At 42.5% G+C, this 22500-nt stretch overlaps 2 protein-coding genes across 2 annotated transcripts in view; one reads left to right on the top strand and one right to left on the bottom strand.

Moving 5' to 3' along the window:
- The window catches only part of LOC310800119 (very long chain fatty acid elongase 4-like), a gene marked incomplete at both ends in the record, with an annotated part of 21318 nt that extends 7300 nt beyond the window's left edge, over positions 1-14018 (bottom strand). The window contains 2 exons of the mRNA XM_083662692.1: positions 9839-10026; positions 13952-14018. Of these exons, the coding sequence (XP_083518818.1) occupies positions 9839-10026; positions 13952-14018 (255 nt within the window). The remainder of the gene's footprint in view (positions 1-9838; positions 10027-13951) is intronic.
- Positions 14019-17455: 3437 nt separating this feature from the next.
- Positions 17456-22500, top strand: part of LOC310800087 (PRELI domain containing protein 3A-like) — a gene marked incomplete at both ends in the record, with an annotated part of 9175 nt that continues 4130 nt past the window's right edge. The window contains 3 exons of the mRNA XM_083662666.1: positions 17456-17487; positions 20006-20174; positions 20360-20449. Coding sequence (XP_083518792.1) covers positions 17456-17487; positions 20006-20174; positions 20360-20449 — 291 coding nt within the window. The remainder of the gene's footprint in view (positions 17488-20005; positions 20175-20359; positions 20450-22500) is intronic.

Genomic DNA, 22500 nt, shown 5'->3' with positions numbered 1-22500 from the left:
TACAGTAAAGTGGCGCCACACAGCGTTAGAATCCTCAATAGGTGGAAAACGCTGTTAAAAAAGCTCTCCTACCCGTATCCCACCTCCGATTGCAGATCCGAAGATCTGATCGTCCGCATAGTGAAGCCAGTAATTTAGCCGGCGCTGTTAAAATGAGACTGCTGCAAACGTTTAGAAGCAGTCTTTGCACAGCCTGCACTGAATTTACAGCAGGGTGTGTTTGATCTCACTATCATGGTGCACCGCTTGCACGCGGCGAGCAAACAACACGTGCGGCTGTCAGTGATCAACGCAAATCCAGCGCACCTGGGAAGCAAAACATGTCATGAAATACTCAAACTCCCAAGGTTCCTGTCGGCACTAGGAAGCTTCTCCTGACCTGTCCTCAATACGGCACAGGCTGTGCAAAGACTGCTTCTAAACGGTTGTTTCACGCAGCAGTATCATTTTAACAGCGCCGGTGTTCCGGCTAAATTACTGGCTTCACTAGGCGGACGATCATATCTTCGGATCTGCAATCGGAGGTGGGATACGGGTAGGAGAGCTTTTTTAACAGCGTTTTCCACCTATTGAGGATTCTAACGCTGTGTGGCTCCGCTTAACTGTATGAGAATTATCTCGGAGTATAGTATAAAGTGGCGTCACGTTATGCGGCTAGGTTGCAGTGTATGTAGGTGGATAGCCAATAGTAACAGAGGAAGTTTGCGCTCTTTAAAGACTCAGGCTTACAAACGATTGCTCAAGGTGCGTGAGGCCAGGTAAATAGTCCAAACAAAGAGTGAAGAAGGCTCGCACACTTTCAAAAAATTAGGCCTACGGATGCAAAAAATCCGGCTTTAATTCACCATAGTGCAAAAAAAGTGACACAAACAGAAGAAAGAACGTTTGGGTCTTCAGACCATCATCAGCCATAGTCTCAGCTGCTTGTAACAGGCTTACAGTAAGTAGGCTGGTAGCCACAGGGGGGAGTCTATCATGCCTGGGCACATCAATTAGACAATCAGGGCACTAACAGAAATAAACAAGGTGTCTACAAAGCAGACTTGGGGATACATGCAGCGAACCTATGTACATGTTCACAAATAGTACACATATACACAACAATAATATACAATAAACTGAAGTAGTATTCTACTCCATAACTAAGCACACATGTGTTCGACCACAGCGACAAAGTAGGTGGATAGCCCCATCTGCTCCGCTGTTCCTCCGAAACAGCGTCGCATAACCTTAGTATCCGAAATTTGGGGTATCAATTGGTTAAAACGCTCTCCTACCCGTCTCTGATAGATTTCTCTCCCCAATCTATGGTATTTTGATCAAACATTTCTCCATAGGCCCAGGTTGGACTCAACAAGAGGCAGATACTTCAGCATGGCGGCCCTACATGCTGATATGAAAATATGCAATTACAGAGATGATCTTGTCATTTGTTAATTCAAATATATCTTTAATTATGTTTAAATGTTCTGTTCTAGGTCATTGGAGGAGCGGCTGAGTTTGTGTAATGATGAACTTTCTTCATTTCCATTAGGAGACGTGCTGACCATGGGAATTAACCATTAGAAGGGTCTGTGGAGTTGAACAATGCTTTGTGTGTGACAAACTGTTATTTTAAGCTGTTTAAGGAAGGTCTGGAGAACATTACACAGGGTCTCGGATGGCCGGGTGGATAAGCTGCACAAGGACGGTCATTTAGGATATGGTTGGGGCAGAGGTCACGGAGATCGGCTGACAAAAGGACATTCTTTTAATGTCTCTGCTCAGTCACTTAGTCACTGTGGGATATGACTGGAAAACAACACAGAGTTTATGGCTTTCTCTAAGACAAATGGCTGCAGAGCATCAACAGAGGAGGTGGGAGACACATTCCACAAAGCCCCCAGAGCATGAGGGGTTTCTGTGAGAAGCATCACAGTGTTGTATGTATATTGATGCATATTGTGTATATATATCTTACTGATTGACTGAGATGATTGGATATCTGATATGAAATAAAGTTTAAGAGCATACATTAGATGCGCTGATTTTTCCACAGAAAAGAGAAGATATGCTCAAGGACACAGCACCAATGAGAGGAGAGTCTGATGTTGTGTGTTGATTAACTTCAATTTGTCCCACTTGCTGCACGATAGGAGAGTGCTATAATATTTAGATAAATGATAGCCTATTGATATTATTGTAATTATAGAATGGAAAATAAAGGTATAGTCGAATTAGTTGATAAGTGGTATTTGATAAGAGTTTCTCATCCGGTTTAAACGGGGTGAGTTTTTCTCTGATTTGTTGAATTTAACTATAAGAAACTGTCCTCTTGCTCTTTTTTACACCTCCTAGAGGTGGTTTTCGACCAAGAGGATAGTAAGTTTGAACTGTAAGATGTTTTAAATCCAGTTCAGACTGGGATTAACCCATGATTTAGCTGAATTTGATCTTATCCAGAATATAGTTTAAGTTTATCAAGTCTAACAATAACCTTACATAATGTTCTAAACTAGGACTTTAATAGGTAAATAGCTAAATTAGCTGACCCAAATTATAAGAATCAAAATAGGAATTTAAAGTAAATATATTAACAGTTGCTTTGGTAGATAGGAACCAATAGATAACTATTTCAAGGAGAAGGTTAGTGCTGTGACCTCCAGTGGAAGCCAGGTCACAGGATGTGGACAAGAGGGGGAGAAAAACACGCCTGCCAAATAGGAGTGACAGAAGGGAGAGATGATAGGACCAACCAATGACAGCACAGCAGTGAAGGATGACACTAGATGGAGGAGGAACCATACCGGAAGACAGACGCCCCAAGGAAATGTACTTTAAAAGCACAGGCAAAAGAAAAGGGGGGGGTCGGTTTGCAGGGGTCTTCTTTTGACCTGCTACATATTTTGCTGTGAGGGAGAGACCACTGGAAAATCCACCTCAGAGATCTCTGAATGGGTAATATAAATACTTGATCTGTCTTTGTACTGAATATGCTAAATCCTCTATATAAAATAATGTTCTAAATATCAGAATTGCTTGTTGTATTGATTTTTCATATATCTGGAATAATTGGACACTGGAAAGGTATTAACATATGTCACACCTTCTGATGAGAGTGGGCTGTTTTTAATTAGGTTGAACGAGGTACAGAGAAATCCTTTCCATCAAATGGTGACCCTCGACGCGATTCCAGAGAAAAAAGTAAGCATTCTGATCAAAGCATTTCAGGAAAACAGTGGTTTAACATCCCGGGAAAATATCAATATAGGGTTTACGGATTACCTTTTTCATAAAAATATCTGCATTGGCTATTCTAAATTATTGTTACACTAACTGGATTCCACAAATGCTGTAATTTATCAACCAAATTTAGGAACAGGTACAAAGCTGGTCAGACACGTGTTTTGATATTTTGGAAAGATTTGTAGGCGAGATGTACTTTAAAACATCTGCCAAAGGGACCGATCGCGTGTGAGAGAAGTGATTAACCTCAAGACCATTGCCCATGAACGAGCATATGTGAGCGGATAACAGTAATTTCCTCAAGACCATATAGCTCTCGAATGCATGTGAGGAATAACAGTAATTTTCCAAAATCATAGCAAAGATATGTATTTATACAGAACCGGCGAGTTCTGGAGAATTCCGCTTTGTACAGAGGGCATTAATGCTCAGGTTTTTGCATTTTATTGTAATATATTTCTGAAGGTTTTGCTATATTATGAATTGTGAAAAATCAGCTATAGAGAAGATCATAAAAGATTATTTATAATGGGGAAGAAATAACACAGAATTGTCTAATAATAGTAATATCGATATCCATATTTTGAGTTGAATTTTAGATTCTTCCAATTTATGTTGCTATGTAAATTAGACACAAAGGTTTATGCTATAAATTCAAACAACAAGGTGAATTTAATGCAAGATTAGGTCACGTTGGGTTAGTATTCCTTTGTATTTTTGTGTTATACTGCTTTATGATCCATAACTTTGCTGTAAGTTTGAGAAGAAGAGAATGAATGTAAATGATTTTTAAATTCACTGTGCAGGGACGCCTGTCACAGTGGAACGGTAATATGTAAGAGTATAGTATATAAATAGAATCAACAGTATTTTGACGCTTATGAAAAAACTGTTTGTGGAAAAATACACCACAAGTTGATGCGCGCAGCTTCTAACCAAGGGTCCGGGTGCAGCCAAATGGCCGCGGTAAGTGGGCTCTGGCGTCCATACAGGAGTAGCCTGTGAGTCTGTCTGGCGGAGTTGGGCTGCAGAGCGGAGAACCATAGATAGACTATGAGTTATTTTGCCATCAAATTGGCGTAAGGTCGCGCGACAGTTCAAAATAATAGCGTATGCTTTTAACGTTAGATTTATTTAGAAATATAAATGGATCTTTTAAGAGAGTGGTGGATTCGTTAGAGGGTAAAGATATGGAATGGGATTAATGGCCTATGGCCTATGGATTATGCGAATAGATATAATAGGCGTCACATAATATGTCCTCCCAACTAGTAGACATGATGTATGCGTGAGACGGGGTAGATTATATAAGCATGACCGGCTCTTTACGCATTCAAATAAATATAGCTCAGTTGATAGAGCGGCCGTGCGGTTCCATCCCCGTGTGAGGAGCCAAGAATTTGCAGTAGCCTAATGGAACAATGTCTGTATGTAGTAAACGATTGACTGTTAAATCAAAACAGACATCGACAACCTTTATTTAGTTTTTGTCTGTCTGTTAGTCTGTCTGTCTGTCTGTCTGTTTGTTTGTCTTTTATCTGTTGGTCGCAAGCAAAGCAAACTTCGCATCTCGATGGGCAGTGTGTGCCCTCAGTCTGGATTTGAGTGTGTGTGTGTTTGCTCATGTGTGGCGCTTCCATGTAGACAGATGATCAGGATCACATCACACTTTTCGCATTTCTCTGAGTTTTGCCTCTCCTCCGTCCGTCTATGTGTTAACTCTGTAAAGCAGTAGCAGGCAGAATCGATTCACTTGTAGATTGGCTGAGCAGCATCACGTATGGTGAGATACAGTGTATGCATTGGTCTGTGAGCTTCCTGACAGATAAACCTGTAGTACCGTAAAGGCTAGAAAAGCCTGTGCCGGTTAGAATGAAGACGCTCCGTGAAAATGTAACTATTTAATGATTTGTTTGTTATAGGGCTCGGTCCGGATGGAACGGCGTCTAGGTCTGGATGTGGACCGCTTGGAAAAACGCTATGTTTGTTGTTCTTGGGAGGGGGGTTTGAGGCGCTGTGTTGTTTGAGGTGAATGTGTGTGTCTCTATGCCTGTGCGGATAGGAGAATGGAGTAATGTGTCTGTGTGCGCGAAAAGGGGAGAGCATGTATGTACCGTATGTATGTTTGTGATTGAGTGTGTCTCGCGTTACTTTGGTAATGTACAGTTTGATCCAAGGGGGGCTGCTCGGGTAGTAGCCTATAGGCTGCAAGGCATTACACCAGGAGGCTGCTCTAAGTGGCTGATTATCTAGGGATAAGTTCATGAATGTTTGAGTTGATTTGAGTGTGATAATTACAGACAGATAGGATTTGAGTGGGTTGATATGTGTGATGAAGTTTGTGGAATGTGGGTTTTTATGTGGATGGTTGGGAATACAATGCTGATAGTATGGGGCGTGAACGTTCATTGTTTCTATGGAGAATGAAAGCATTGATTATAATATTTAGATTGGCGAAATGGTGCTGTGTTTTGTCGGTGTGGCTGTGATATGGGAAGTGATGTCTGTTACTCGTTTGAGGTGTCAATTGATCTAATGATTATTGATAGTTGTTTGATTAATTTAGACCAAAGGGGGGTCCCCATACATTGTGGAATGCATGGTGAATGAATGCATAGAATATAGAATGGACCCAGATGGAGGGTTAAATCTCAGCAAAAAACACACTGACGAAGTGTCAGATATAATGAGTTATGAAAAATAGATTGGACTGGGAAATTACAGCAGTGGGGAACACTGAATACTGTACATTATATAGTAATACGTACTGAATAGAAAGTTTGCAGTAACACATAAAAGAACAATAGTTATATGATGAGTTTGTTTAGTTGACAACTTTGCATAAATGAAGGGTTTGTTGATTAACTTGAAAATTCTCTCTGTCGTCCCTATAGAAGAACTAGCTCAGACCCAGGTAAGGTACACTATCATTTTTCCGTTTGAGAAAAGCTACACATAGTTAAATTTATACTTAAAGTACGCTGGAGATGTTTTTAAAAGTATTTATAAATAAGTCAATGCCCTCTGAGGACAGACAGTCTTGAGTTTGCGTTTGCAGTATTGTGAACAATGTTGGCCCTCACTGTTTTACCTAGTGGGGTTATGCCATCCCCAAAATTACTCAAGTGAACTGCCAGGGGTCTAGCCCGCCCCTCCCCCACTCACAGCACCTTCTGGGGTTACCCTCCGCCCCATTGTTTATTGCCACAAGTCTACAAGGTCAATACATTGTCTCTCTGTAAGCTGTGAATGTTCACTCAGGAGCCATCTTGTTTATGAGGTGCATTGCAAACAAATTATAAAGTAAACAATTGGATATGTACTCACAGAGTATCTCAAACATTATCTGCCGTACGTGCGTACTTGTTGTACTAATAAAAATACAAGAAATTATTTTGTTTAAAATACAGGCACATTGTGAAATCAAATGTTTGCAGCACAGGTCCAATCTTGAGTATGTGGGTTTCATTTTTGCATGGTGGGATCTAAGCAAATCATCATGCATTCATTTGGTTACAAATGGAATCAAGGGGGTATGGGTGCAAATTGGGACAAGGGGGCAACCAAAATATGACGAATTTGGAAATGAATACATGCACTAATGGGGTTAAGTTGTGTTTGTGCTGAGGTTTAATGTTGTCTAAGTGGGTTCCAGGAAAGATATGGGAACAGTTATGCTACTAAATGAACTGAATGTTGTCGTTAGGGGGGTTTCAACTGGGGGTTATGTTAGATTCAATAAGGAGCAAAGATGAAGAGCCAAGTTGAAGAATATGTTTAAGATAACTCAAATCACAGTGCTATAATATGCTATGTTTCAGGAGAAGTAATTGGACCGTCCGGTGCCGCATTGGGACGAAATAATGGAGTAAAGTTCACACCTATAGAATAGGTGTGAAAGGGGGATTGATAGATTTCTCTCCCCAATCTATGGTATTTTGATCAAACATTTCTCCATAGGCCCAGGTTGGACTCAACAAGAGGCAGATACTTCAGCATGGCGGCCCTACATGCTGATATGAAAATATGCAATTACAGAGATGATCTTGTCATTTGTTAATTCAAATATATCTTTAATTATGTTTAAATGTTCTGTTCTAGGTCATTGGAGGAGCGGCTGAGTTTGTGTAATGATGAACTTTCTTCATTTCCATTAGGAGACGTGCTGACCATGGGAATTAACCATTAGAAGGGTCTGTGGAGTTGAACAATGCTTTGTGTGTGACAAACTGTTATTTTAAGCTGTTTAAGGAAGGTCTGGAGAACATTACACAGGGTCTCGGATGGCCGGGTGGATAAGCTGCACAAGGACGGTCATTTAGGATATGGTTGGGGCAGAGGTCACGGAGATCGGCTGACAAAAGGACATTCTTTTAATGTCTCTGCTCAGTCACTTAGTCACTGTGGGATATGACTGGAAAACAACACAGAGTTTATGGCTTTCTCTAAGACAAATGGCTGCAGAGCATCAACAGAGGAGGTGGGAGACACATTCCACAAAGCCCCCAGAGCATGAGGGGTTTCTGTGAGAAGCATCACAGTGTTGTATGTATATTGATGCATATTGTGTATATATATCTTACTGATTGACTGAGATGATTGGATATCTGATATGAAATAAAGTTTAAGAGCATACATTAGATGCGCTGATTTTTCCACAGAAAAGAGAAGATATGCTCAAGGACACAGCACCAATGAGAGGAGAGTCTGATGTTGTGTGTTGATTAACTTCAATTTGTCCCACTTGCTGCACGATAGGAGAGTGCTATAATATTTAGATAAATGATAGCCTATTGATATTATTGTAATTATAGAATGGAAAATAAAGGTATAGTCGAATTAGTTGATAAGTGGTATTTGATAAGAGTTTCTCATCCGGTTTAAACGGGGTGAGTTTTTCTCTGATTTGTTGAATTTAACTATAAGAAACTGTCCTCTTGCTCTTTTTTACACCTCCTAGAGGTGGTTTTCGACCAAGAGGATAGTAAGTTTGAACTGTAAGATGTTTTAAATCCAGTTCAGACTGGGATTAACCCATGATTTAGCTGAATTTGATCTTATCCAGAATATAGTTTAAGTTTATCAAGTCTAACAATAACCTTACATAATGTTCTAAACTAGGACTTTAATAGGTAAATAGCTAAATTAGCTGACCCAAATTATAAGAATCAAAATAGGAATTTAAAGTAAATATATTAACAGTTGCTTTGGTAGATAGGAACCAATAGATAACTATTTCAAGGAGAAGGTTAGTGCTGTGACCTCCAGTGGAAGCCAGGTCACAGGATGTGGACAAGAGGGGGAGAAAAACACGCCTGCCAAATAGGAGTGACAGAAGGGAGAGATGATAGGACCAACCAATGACAGCACAGCAGTGAAGGATGACACTAGATGGAGGAGGAACCATACCGGAAGACAGACGCCCCAAGGAAATGTACTTTAAAAGCACAGGCAAAAGAAAAGGGGGGGGTCGGTTTGCAGGGGTCTTCTTTTGACCTGCTACATATTTTGCTGTGAGGGAGAGACCACTGGAAAATCCACCTCAGAGATCTCTGAATGGGTAATATAAATACTTGATCTGTCTTTGTACTGAATATGCTAAATCCTCTATATAAAATAATGTTCTAAATATCAGAATTGCTTGTTGTATTGATTTTTCATATATCTGGAATAATTGGACACTGGAAAGGTATTAACATATGTCACACCTTCTGATGAGAGTGGGCTGTTTTTAATTAGGTTGAACGAGGTACAGAGAAATCCTTTCCATCATCTCCGACGTCCGATTGCAGATCCGAAGATATAATAATCTCCCTACGGAAGCTAGTAGTTTAGGCGTTAGAATGATATTCCTGCGTGAAACAACCATTTAAAAGCAGTCTCTCCACAGCCCGTGCCCAATTTAGGAGAGGAGAAGTGACCCATTGCCGACAGGAACCTTGGGAGTTTGAGTATTTCAAATGCTTTCAGATGTGATTGGCTGAAAGCAATCACACCTGATTGGCTGATGAATCTGTCAATCAGAATCATACATTTGATTGACAGCTTTATCAGCCAATGGTGACGTTCGTTGACCTGCGACGTCAGGGGAGTCTCAAAATTCACCACACAGATTTCTCTCACAAATGTAGAAAGAGGGTCACAAATGAGAAGCAGTTTGTAAATGCACATTCAGCAATTTGCATGATCTGTGAATTTATATTACAAGTGTGCTTCAAAATAATATTTGTGAAGCAGACTGTTCAGTGTTTTGTTCAGAGTGGAAGAGCAGGCGAGCGAGCAGCTGCTGAGACAGTTACTCTATGTGAGAGAAGATCATGGAGTGCAGAAATGATCTGGCTGCGTTTTGGGTCATGCTGTTTCTGATGTGCTTAAAGTTGTGCAAGTTGAATTTTACGGCGTTTACCACCTTTTTGACCTGGCTGTTAAAAGAGGTGGGAGTATTTGTGGTTGTGGGGATTGAAAAAACGTTGCTCATACGGTCTTATGTCAAAGCGATATATTGCCCGCTTTTTGTATCGCAATTTCGATACATCGTTCAATCCCTAATATCAATATTTTCCCGGCCATAATCATGTTTGCTGAAAGTGATGGTCACAGGGAGCCACTGTACCTCTTTGCAGATGAAGAAGTTGAGGAAGACCATGCTGAAGTTGTAGACGATGAGGGTCTTGCGGAGCTGGAAGGGCTCTCGGTTCTTCATATATTTGGGCCCCAGCCAGAGGAACAGCAGGTAGGAGGTGCTGATGGCCAGCGTGGGCAGAGGGTTGTCCATCAGAGGCCATTTCTCCACTCGCTTGTCTGCGGGGACAGAAGTTCTCACACATTTTAATACCCGACTGTTCCCAGAGTCTGGCCCAGAGTACAATGTCAGTTTACTGGAGTTCAGCCGAGTGTGGTCGAGTGCAGAGACCATGGAGGTATAAAGAAACCTGGGGCTGGTTGCACCAACTGGTCTTAACTATGCCTGGTCGTAACTCCTACGTCGGTCTTAGGACCAGTCTTTAGAGTGGACTTACGCCTGTTGCACCAACAGGGCTTACGTCTGGTCTTAACTACGCCGGTCGTATCGATGCGCGTCCATGTGAAAGCATGGGAATGCCCACTGGAATGCGGCACGCGACCTGTTTAGAAGAGTGTGCTGACGTCAAATGACGCTCCGCTGATGGGTAATCGGCTGTAATAGTGTGGCTAATGTTAGCGGCTAACTGTTACTTGTCTTTACATGGCAGTAAAACGCCACTGAATGACCAAATTGATTTAACTTTTAACCATTTCGATTTCCACTTTCCATACGGACCCCCAGCATTGGTTAGTTGTTTATAACGTGACTATATTTATAACGTTTATAACGTACTCCGGTTTCCAGTTTCCAGTCGGGTCTGAATACAGCCAGAGTGCTGAGGGGTTGTAGCTATTGCGCAACACACAGGTGAAAACCGTCTATACTGCACCTTACGCCTGCTCTGGACTAGGCATAATATTTACGACCGGTCTTAGTGAGAAAAAGGCTTATGCCCTGTTGGTGCAACCGGCGTAGCTGTTAGGTGGTAAAGTTACGACCGACTTAACTTAAGACCAGTCGTAAGACCAGTTGGTGCAACCGGCCCCAGGAAACAGTGTTCCAAGATGGCGGCCAATTCATTCCAATCCTTTTTAACGTTAAGTCACCTCGTGTTATCAGGCTCTAGTTAGCTAACGTTAACTACACTGATGATTTTTTTCCGCCGCACATGTATCCGGTAAACGGGTTCCGGTTCCTTGGTTTATGCCCGCAGGTCCAAAAGCGGTGGAAACGGCTCGAGACTAAGCGCATGTGCCGAAAAGGTTTCAACTCCTACTTCCTGGTGGGCCCATAGAGTCTGAGCAGTACCTACTTCCTGGTGGGCCCATAGAGTCTGAGCAGCACCTACTTCCTGGTGGGCCCATAGAGTCTGAGCAGCACCTACTGCCTGGTGGGCCCATAGAGTCTGAGCAGCACCTACTGCCTGGTGGGCCCATAGAGTCTGAGCAGCACCTACTTCCTGGTGGGCCCATAGAGTCTGAGCAGCACCTACTGCCTGGTGGGCCCATAGAGTCTGAGCAGCACCTACTGCCTGGTGGGCCCATAGAGTCTGAGCAGCACCTACTTCCTGGTGGGCCCATAGAGTCTGAGCAGCACCTACTTCCTGGTGGGCCCATAGAGTCTGAGCAGCACCTACTTCCTGGTGGGCCCATAGAGTCTGAGCAGCACCTACTTCCTGGTGGGCCCATAGAGTCTGAGCAGCACCTACTGCCTGGTGGGCCCATAGAGTCTGAGCAGCACCTACTTCCTGGTGGGCCCATAGAGTCTGAGCAGCACCTACTTCCTGGTGGGCCCATAGAGTCTGAGCAGCACCTACTGCCTGGTGGGCCCATAGAGTCTGAGCAGCACCTACTTCCTGGTGGGCCCATAGAGTCTGAGCAGCACCTACTTCCTGGTGGGCCCATAGAGTCTGAGCAGCACCTACTTCCTGGTGGGCCCATAGAGTCTGAGCAGCACCTACTTCCTGGTGGGCCCATAGAGTCTGAGCAGCACCTACTGCCTGGTGGGCCCATAGAGTCTGAGCAGCACCTACTTCCTGGTGGGCCCATAGAGTCTGAGCAGCACCTACTTCCTGGTGGGCCCATAGAGTCTGAGCAGCACCTACTGCCTGGTGGGCCCATAGAGTCTGAGCAGCAGTGTTTTTCTCAACCGGGCAGCATTTTGGTAAACAAACACTGGGTGGCAACGGAAATGGAACCCTATGGAGCCCGAGTGGCGCGAGGCGTGAGTGTCTGACTCTAGCCGGCTAACTCTGTTTACATTTTAAAAACTGCGACAGTTCACACAATTTTAACACGACATGCATATATTATACATCAAATTCTTGAGCTAATTCTGCTCTCACTCAGAATGTCAAAATATAAGCGATGTCATGTATAGTTTTTGAGATATTATTAACGTTTGTTTGGCACAACTCATACTATTAACTGCCGCGGGGTTCCACATTTCTGCGTGGCAAGTGACGTCACGCTGATTCGTCCTATAGGCTACAGTAATATCCTCAGTCTAAATCCATACTTCAATAATTGTCATTTTATTCAGAAGATTTAATCTGAAATCTAAAATGTTTTGCACTAACGATGTAAACTCTTGTCTGTTCTATTCAAAATAATAGCTGTGTAAAATTGTTGTTTGCACTGTAGGCTACATGCCAATGTGAAGATAAATTATATCAAAATGTCATTTGCACTACTGTTTATTGTTTTTCTTCCATAGGGTTCCTTATTTCCATTTCAAGAAGTTGGCAACCCTAAGTTCAAAGAGAATGCCGCCTGCCTCATTTGCAAAAAGAAAATCGACGTACAAAAAGAATATAACCTGAAGCGAATAAGAATAAGCAGGGATGCAAACTAGTCACCTTTAGGTAACAGTGAGTCACCTTTTTCATCCTAAAATAGGGCACTTAAGTGAATGATTTGTGTCTGCCCTGGTATCTGTCACCTTTTTAACTATCCATGACTTTACATCCCTTTTGTCATTGTGTTTTATCTGGAGACTAAGCAGCCATAGGCTTTTCGTTGTATTAAAGCCTTTATTAATTGTATTGAGTGATACACTTGACTAAAACACTCATATCATATTATAATAGCCCAGGTGTGCATAAACTACAGGTTAAGTAAAGACAAAAATGTGAAATTATTATTCGGTATCGTATCTGTTATCGGACAGGAGAAGCAGATATTTACCGGTTATCATATTGGCTGAAAAAAATCCCACCCAAAGTCTATAAATCCCCCCAATCTGAAGAACATAAGGGGGGAATTTCCCCCCAGTTTGCAAAGTAAATTTTAAGCCCTGTATATATATATATATATATATATATATATATATATATATATATATATATATATATATATGTATTTTTTTTTTCTTTTTACCTACACCACAATCTTTAAGCTTGGCCAGGGGTGGAGGCGGGATTCGATCCTACAATGTCACGCTTGCCAAAGGGCATGCGCTAACTGGAGATGGTGAACAGGTGCGCTTTGCAAGCAGGAGATTGTGAGATGGTATCCTGCCTCCACCCCTGGGCCTGCCTCCACCCCTGGGCCTGCCTCCACCCCTGGGCCTGCCTCTACCCTGGGCCTGCCTCCACCCCTGGGCCTGCCTCCACCCCTGGGCCTGCCTCTACCCTGGCTGGCCTGCCTCCACCCCTGGGCCTGCCTCCACCCTGGGCCTGCCTCCACCCCTGGGGGCGATGGAGCTTAACATGAGTTGCTGCCAGGACTGTCAACACAGCACAGGCTACATTAGCAGCTCTAGCTCGTCTGGCAAAGGAGAGAGAATGGCCAAGCTGAACATCCCTGGCTGCTGTTCAGAGTGAAAGGCAAGACAGGCAAAGACAGCAACAGCTTAGGTAACACTAACATGTGCTGGATGTGTGAAATGTAATTGGAAGTTAAATAATTAAAATAGAATTACAATAAGTATGATCATATATAATAAGCAAAGCGAAGCATGTAACACAGTTATGGGCCCAGTACAGAACCTTGAGGGACAACATGCGTGACTGTGGAGGGGGCAGTCTCCACTAAGAGACATACACACACACACACACACACACACACACACACACACACACACACACACACACACACACACACACACACACACACACACACACACACACACACACACACACCAAATACATTACATGATCACCTGCAATAGTGAGGCTCCATTTGTAGAATTCTATGGTGTCATTGATTAAATGAGTGACAATCTCCATGGCTGCGGTGGGCGACCTGAAATGAAACAGAGGTGTAGTGTCATTACCATTACCACTCAGCTATTAGCCCAGCCCAATTTCTTCAATAATAGTACAAATAAATAACACGCTTTCCCACTATCAAAATAACGTGGAGTCAATACGCCAAATGTCCAAATTGCGTGCAGTGTATTGCTGCCTCAAGGCTCCAGCGCAGACACTGGGCTCACACTGGGGCCGGGCGGGCACCTGCTGGGTGGGCTCACCGTGGCCTCCTAACGGCGTTGGAAGCACTGGGCTTTCTAACCCCCGGCCAAAGCCGTGGGCCAGCGCTTCCTAGGCTCCGCCAAGGAGCCATCATGGGCCCCGTTTAACCCTGACTGACCCATACCCAAACCCTAACCCTAATCAAATGGCTTTCCTTGAACCCAATCCACTGTCCTGTGGACAAGGATATCACATGTAAAATGCGTATAAACTGCACGTGAAATTTGACTTTTGCAGCCCAAATGCATGCATTTTGAAAGTGTAAAACTGTGGTAGGCTATTTGTACGCAATCGGGTGAGATCGAGTTGATTGGCCAGGCCAGCAGCCAGCACTTTTTCACAGACAGCTGAGGCCAATGTGTCTCCCAAAGAGATCAGAAATCAACAGTCTTTGGCCATGTTCAGACTAGGAGGCCAAATCTGATTTGTGAACTTTAATGACCTATTAATGCTTCTATCCAGATTGGTTTGATGAGTCTGGATGCTCCAAGTCTGATTTGTGTCACTTGTCCCAAACCACATATGGAGGTCTGGTCTGGACACACAGATCTGACTTGAAAATCAGATTTGTGGCAGTGTGGACACACTCCCAAATCAGATTTGGGAAACCAATCAAGATAATGATGATTAATGACTTTAGCAGCAAATCGGATTTGCCTGTAATGTGAACATGGCCAAAGAAGTGCTGAATCGTTTTAAAACCAGAACATAATGTGTGGAGTAGACATAACATAACATTGCATTTTGAGTCATTGGTGAAAAGGATTTAAAATTAGTACCAAGTAGAGAATAGGCTATAGGCCTACAGTAGTCTATAGGCACAGACCCTACAGAAGCCATATAGTTATATGAGACTTGGATGGCACCAAGATGGATAGGCTATAGCCTACTATAGGCTTCACTGCGCACAAAGGCTGGGGGAGGACTGGGCAGGAGAGCGCATGTGTCAGCAGATTTTTGGCTTGAGCACGACCACCAGCCAACCACCAGTGTTTATTACCATCGGTGGGCTTGCCTGCCTCGCTTGTGTCCCACTTTACCTTGAAGTAGGTCATGGAGTAAAGCCTATAGGGTCCAGACGGACGCATATAGGCTGATAATGACCATGAAGGCACCACGAAGGCATCACACACATGGTCACACAGTGGGATTTAATTATCCTAAACAAGATGAAATGACGACCCCCCTCCTCCTCCACCACCCCGGAGTGGATCAGGCACTGATGCAGCATCTGCATTGTGCAGCGGTCTGCCGTGCGCCGTGCGCTCCCCCCGCAATGCACAAACCAAGTCCCACCCGCGCCTCTGTTTGAATAGCAGAATATTAACATATTTTACAAGAGTCTTCTGTTTATGGCTATAATAGCTACATCGTGAGTTTGCATTCTGCGGCATGCAGTCTGGCCTTCAAGTAAAACCAACAGTCCTCTATTCGAATGTCTCCAAACCAAACCTGATATAGCCTATAGCCTAGGCTATATGCATTTTAACGAACGGATTTGGGCCCGTACAATCAACCGAACCACGCCAACAGGCGACATATGCCACGTTTCGTCTAACGTTAATAGTCACACGCGAATGAAGATGCTGCTTACCTACCGTGTCGGTGGATAAAAATCCGTCTATAGTGACATTCAGTGCAAGGTCATGCAGTGCGCTAATCCCTCTTGCAATCAGTAGATAGCCTATATCATTTAAAATAAATGCAATTAAAAAAATAGATGAATGGTCCCTTAACCTATATGAAATAAACGGGCCGTTAGACTGAACGGCGATTGCATCAATTTCTTATGCAGGGGACCATACTCGTCTCTGCTGCGCTTCTGGTTCATACAGCGTCAAGACAGCGACAATTACAGCATTATACCCCGGTAAAACTTTATAAAATAAAACCCGTGAAATCAGTGGACGCGAGAAACGTCTTCAAAGCTGTTTTTGGCAAGTTTATTTTCTGTGTAATGTTTCTGGTTATTGTTGTATTATTTGATTTCATTATGTATTTTTATTTTCAATTTTTTGTTTCTTGAATTTTATATTGTAATTTCAGACCCCAGGAAGAATCATCGCTGCTTGAGGCAGTGGTTAACGGGGATCTTAAATAAATAAATAAATAAATAAATAAATAAATAAATAAATAAATAAATAAATAAATAAATAAATAAATAAATAAAAGTTTAAACCACAGCACCAAATGAAAACAAATTATATTAAGGGGCAATAGGCATAAATGTAGTAGCCTATAGGTCTAGCACAAAACAAAGAATAGGACTTATGGCTATACATAGCCTACAGGTGCCAAAACCAGAATATAGCCTAGGCCTTGCCTTGGGCAATATTCCTGATCTAAATTACAGGATGGATCTATTTTGCAGCTACAGTTTTATTAGCCTAAACAGACTGTTCTTTCTTTGTTGAGTGCTTACTGCTTAGGCAGTAGACTGCATGTTAAAATACTCATTCCAGGGCACTCTACTCTTCTTCTCTCTACAGCATATAGGCTACTCTAGGAGACCGTATTGATGCTTTTATTCTGAAGGCAGAATCACTCTATTGTCGGTATCTCCCTCGCTAACTCTGGCCAGCTTGATACAGCTCTGCTCATTTTGATGCGACCGACCGAGCGCCAGGGAGGATGGAGAGAGATGCATAGCGCATGCGCACAGCAAAAGACGGATGCAGCAACCGGCTACATCAACAGCTACAGAACAAGAGGTCCTAGTTCCTGTATTTTAATGTCTTCCACGTGTCTTCCTAAGAAGAGTATGGGAGATCATCCAGTGCGCAAAGTCAGCCGGAACAACCCAAACGTTGCGCCAATAAGGCTTGTATTCCGAAAACTTTGATCGGAGGTCCGTCCTGTCCTGCTGGCTTGTTGGTGGCTAGCCGTTATTACCGGCTTGTCTATACGAGCTTCCATTGCAAGCCCTGCTGCTTCAGAGGGGGTACGCGGAGTATTTTGCGCAGTATGCAGAGGAGGAGAGAGAGGAGCGCTCCTTCTGGACCGAACGCACACTGATGGCCGTGCGGTGCCATCATCACAGGCCTTCACCCGCTGATCCACTGCAGCTGCAGCTATCTCAATCATCTCGTCCTCAGCTACAACATGGTGGTGGGCTGCTGAAGTAGCGTCTGTCTCTCTCGGATGGAGCAGGTCGTCATTCCCGCGATCAGGTCCAGATTGTCGCTTACAAAATGAAGATCTGGAGCACGGAGCACGTTTTCAGGTCGGTCACGAAACACCGCCCGCGTTTGGTTTATTTAGGCTAATAAACTATTATGCAGCGCTATGAGGATATTCAAAATTTTCCAATATATAGGCCTAGCTCAACTCCTTTAGCATGTTCGAGTCCACCTGCTCTTAAAGCCATATTGCAGCAGGCCTAATGGACTTCCCAATGAGTCTTTCAATGAGCCAGATCAGAGGGGCTTAAATAGCCTATATTGTTTGTCAATCGCCAATAGACACACACAGACAGACCCCATACAGCGACCAGACCCCCCACAGGGATTTAGCACTGGCGTTTATAACGGTTTGCAGTGAGAGTGAAACCTCTTGGCTAAATTGGTCATTCATTCTAACACAGCACATTTCTTGTGAATTATAACTGAACACTGAACAGTGATATAGGCTAACAGTGGTCTCTATGGCCCCCATGATTTCACCTGCTATCTCTACTTGAGTCAATGTAGATGTAGATGAAAAGTAGATGGGACAGATTTTTGAGAATGGGTTGGGTTGGGCTGAGAGTAGCCTATATTAGATGATATATATTATTTGTATAATATTATTATATTATATTATATTATTATAGGCCTATTAGATATTTTGAAAAAAAAAACATTCATTGTAAATACTGCCAGGGAGTCCAGGGAGGCCATGGTTTGGGGTTGAACCTCTCCTAACAGTGTCTGCTGTTCATTTAGTCACAGCAAACTAAAAAAGTAAGCAGAGACCATCTTGCGATCGCGCCATGGGTGTCGAGTGGAGGGCCAGTGTCTGTGTGTGTGTGTGTGTGTGTTTGGGGGGGGGGGGGGAGATGCTCGGCTCACACACGGCATTTTTTGAAATTGTCCTTCATTTTGATGTCAACAACTAGGGATGTCACAATATATCGCGACATCAAAACGTGACAATATGTATCGTTGAGATGAAATCTCATATTGTTAGAAAAAGAAGCTGAACATGGTGGCACTGATCTGCATCTGATTGCATGCTCGCTCTTCTTTTCATTGCTTTGTTTGAACAGACAAGGGACGTTACAGACACGGAGGATGAAAATGGTGAAATGACTCAAATTACCGTGGAGGATGCCCCCTCAACGTACAAATCAATCGCAAAAAAATATTGGTAAAATATCTTATCGTATCGTTATCGTGAACTAGGGATGTCAACGGTTAACCGTTAATCGATTAACCGTCGCTAACGTCGTTGTTCGGTTATTGCTGTCGGTCTATCAGTTAATATTCGTTTTGGTCTATTTACTCAATGAGCTCATGCCCAAACAAGGCGTGTCTATTTAGATGCTGAAATGTTAATGCTTTTTGTGTTAGAAATTCTAACACAAAAAGAATTTGTGTTGAAATGTTGATGCTTTTTGTTAATGCTTGTTAATGCTTTTTGTGTTAGAAATTCTAACACAAAAAGCATTAACATTTCAGCATCTAAATAGACACGCCTTGTTTGGGCATGAGTTCATTGAGTAAATAGACAAAAAAAAAAAAAAAAATTTTTTTTTTTTTTTTTTTAATATTAAAAAATTATCAATTAACCGATAGGTTAATCGATTATTAGCGTCGGTTAATCGAAAGTGAAATTAACCGAAAATTGACATCCCTATCGTGAACCCAATATCGTGTATCGTATCGTATCGTGCACTGAGTGTATCGTGACACCCCTATCAACAACACACCTGTAAAGTTTTGCATGGTTTTGATGCTGCACGTTCACGAAGTCTGGCCACAGACAGACATATAGTTCAATCAGGAGAGACTAGTGAATGAATGAAATAATATTTATTACAATCAAGTGAATGATGCGTTACAGAAAGTATGATGAGAATAAGGTATTGTTATTAGTCTTTGGCACTTAGACACCACAGGGATATATTGAGATATAGAGCTGCATCAGCCCTGAGCAGCATCCAGATATATCCCCCTGTGGAGTGAGTCTAGATACTGGTGGTGCTGGTGATCTCCTTCTGAGACTCATCATGATGAGACTCTTCCGACTGAAGAATCGGATAGGTCTGCGATGACCGGGAGGAGAGGGGGAGGAGGAGTCTGCAAAGACTGGGAGGAGAGGGGGAGGAGGAGGGTGCGAGACAGACAGCAGCGGTGTTGAGAGGCTGAATGAGACAGAAAAGGCATATTTAAGAAGACCGCAGCCAATCGATTGGCTTACAGTGGGGGTGAGAAACGATGTGATAGGCTTTACACTGGAGGTGTGTGGGCTGAGAGGTGATGTGAGCAGTGATGTGATGCTATGCTAATATATATATCTATAAATGTATCACAAAAAAATGTGTTTTGAGTACTTCGCCAAATGAAGTTCTAATGTAAGTTCAGTCAGGAAGACTATAATCTGCACTTTACACTTCCTCAGTTCACTCCTTATTTCTCCACCCTTCAATCTGCTCACATGCTCACAATAAGCTGTCAACTTCTGGGTTTCAATTGAATAATCAGCTGTTTGTCGCCTGGTCTCTTTTAACCAATAGCATGTGTTTGTGTGTTTTTGTGCAGTTACCCGTGGGAGACGGTGATCAAGGCGGCGATGAGGAAGTACCCGAACCCCATGAACCCTAACGTGGTGGGGGTGGACGTGCTGGAGCGCAGCCTGGACACAGAGGGCCGCCTGCACAGCCACCGCCTGCTCAGCACAGAGTGGGGCCTGCCCGGCATCGTGAGGGCGGTCAGTCATCAACACACACACACACACGCACACAGACACACACAGACACACACACGAAGACACGCACACACACACGCACACACACACACACACACACACACACACACACACACACACACACACACACACACACACACACACACACGTTACTATTTTGTGTATGACTCAGTGTCCTTTGACCTCAGATCCTGGGCCCCATCCAGACCAGGACCTATGTGAAGGAACACTCTATAGTGGACCCTGAGGAGAAGAGGATGGAGCTCTGCTCAACCAATGTAAGTCAAGGCTCACCTCATCAGCCATCATCACACGCACGCACACACACACACATCCACACACACGCGCGCGCGCATGCATGCACAAACACACAGGAGAAAAAGTTGGTGCTCAGATGAGGTAGTCAGTAGGGGTGTCCCGATACACTCAGTTCACGATACGATACGATACACGATATTGGGTTCACGATAACGATACGATATTTTAACAATATTTTTTTGCGATCGATTTGTAAGTTGAGGGGGCATCCTCCACGCTAATTTGAGTCATTTCACCATTTTCATCCTCCGTGTCTGTAACGTCCCTCGTCTGTTCAAACAAAGCAATGAAAAGGAGAGCGAGCATGCAATCAGATGCAGATCAGTGCCACCATGTTCAGCTTCTTTTTCTCACGATATGAGATTTCATCTCAACAATACATATTGTCACATTTTGATATCGCGATGTATTGTGGGACGATATATTGTGACATCCCTAGTAGTCAGCCATCATCACTCACCACAGTCCAAAGTCACCGGAGTCCAACTTCTTGCATGTGTACATACTGTACATGTACTTTGCCATCAAAGCTAATTCTGATTCCAATTCACCTCATCAGCCATCATCATGACTTCAATTCAGCATAGAGCTCAGCAGTCACATGACATCGTGTCACATGACATCGTGACGTCACCTTGGTTTTTTTCCCCCTTTCGTTTTTCTCATCACGTTTTGAAAAATCCTTATCTAAAGCGTTTTAAGCCTGGAACCATGCCAACTGTTCTTCCAGAGAATCGTGACCATAAAACCATTTGATTCAGAGTTGAAAAAACATTGAGAAACGGGGGGAAAAGTACAAGGTACAAGAGTGTGTACATATTATATATATATATATTATATATATATTATATATATTATATATATATATTATATATATTATATATATATATATTATAATATATATATATTATATATATATACATATATTATGGGATAAACTGATCTTAAGAAGCGGTCTTGACCAGCACCATAGAGTACTGCAGGGATGACGTATTTTCAGTGTTGGGCATGTTACTTTCAAAATGTAATATATTACATATTACTAGTTACTTTCATTTGAAAGTAATAAGTTACTTTACAATATTACTGTCTGTGTAGAGTAACTCGTTACTTATTACATTACTTTTTTGGATTACTTTTACCAAAACAACAGCAGCAGCAGAATGACATGGCCGCCCCGGAACATCCCGAAAAATAATTTCAACCGCCTTGAAGTCAGTGTAAACAATCCAAAATTCTAAATGTTATTATTTTCCTTTGTTATTGTCATCTATAGTGGTTATTTGCATAAAAACACATAGTTTGATTACCGTAAATTCCGGACTATAAGCCGCACCTTTTTTCCCGTTTTTTGGCCTTTTTTGGCCCCTGCGGCTTATATAACGGTGCGGCTTATCTATGGATTAAAAAAAAAAAAAAAAAAAAAATCTCTCTTTTTTAGCACTCTTTCTAACTATAAATCCTATATAACTATAATAAGTTTTAATTTCCTCTCTTGCCCTCTTTTCACCACACTGTATGACACTGTATGACACTGTGTGCACTGTAAAAAACAACACAGGTGGTGTTGTGTTATGTTGTTTTGTTGAAATGTTAATAAATGGGAGCTTCCTCAAACAGCCATCTCTTTCCCGACAATCCCCTCTGTGCATGAACCCTTACATATGGTAATTAAACATTAAAAAAAAAAAAAAAAAAAAAAAAAACATTAAAACACCCGCGGCTTATAGTCCGGTGCGGCTTATATAAGAAAAAAATAGTCAACTTTGCAGGTGCGGCTTATACACCGGTGCGGCTTATAGTCCGGAATTTACGGTATTTGATGGTGCTTTGATAAAAATAAAAAAAGTAACTCAATTTGTAACTTGAGTTACTTGACAAAGTAACTGGTATAATATTACTGAAATCCTATAGGTAATAAGTTATATTACTGAGTTACTGCTAAAAGTAATATATTACATGTAATATGTTACTTTTGTAATGAGTTACCCCCAACACTGCGTATTTTTGT

The sequence above is a fragment of the Poromitra crassiceps genome (assembly GCF_964638095.1).
Source record: "Poromitra crassiceps genome assembly, chromosome: 29".
Taxonomy (NCBI): domain Eukaryota; kingdom Metazoa; phylum Chordata; class Actinopteri; order Beryciformes; family Melamphaidae; genus Poromitra; species Poromitra crassiceps.
Note: the sequence above shows the minus strand (reverse complement) of the source record. Positions and strands in the feature narration are given on the sequence as shown.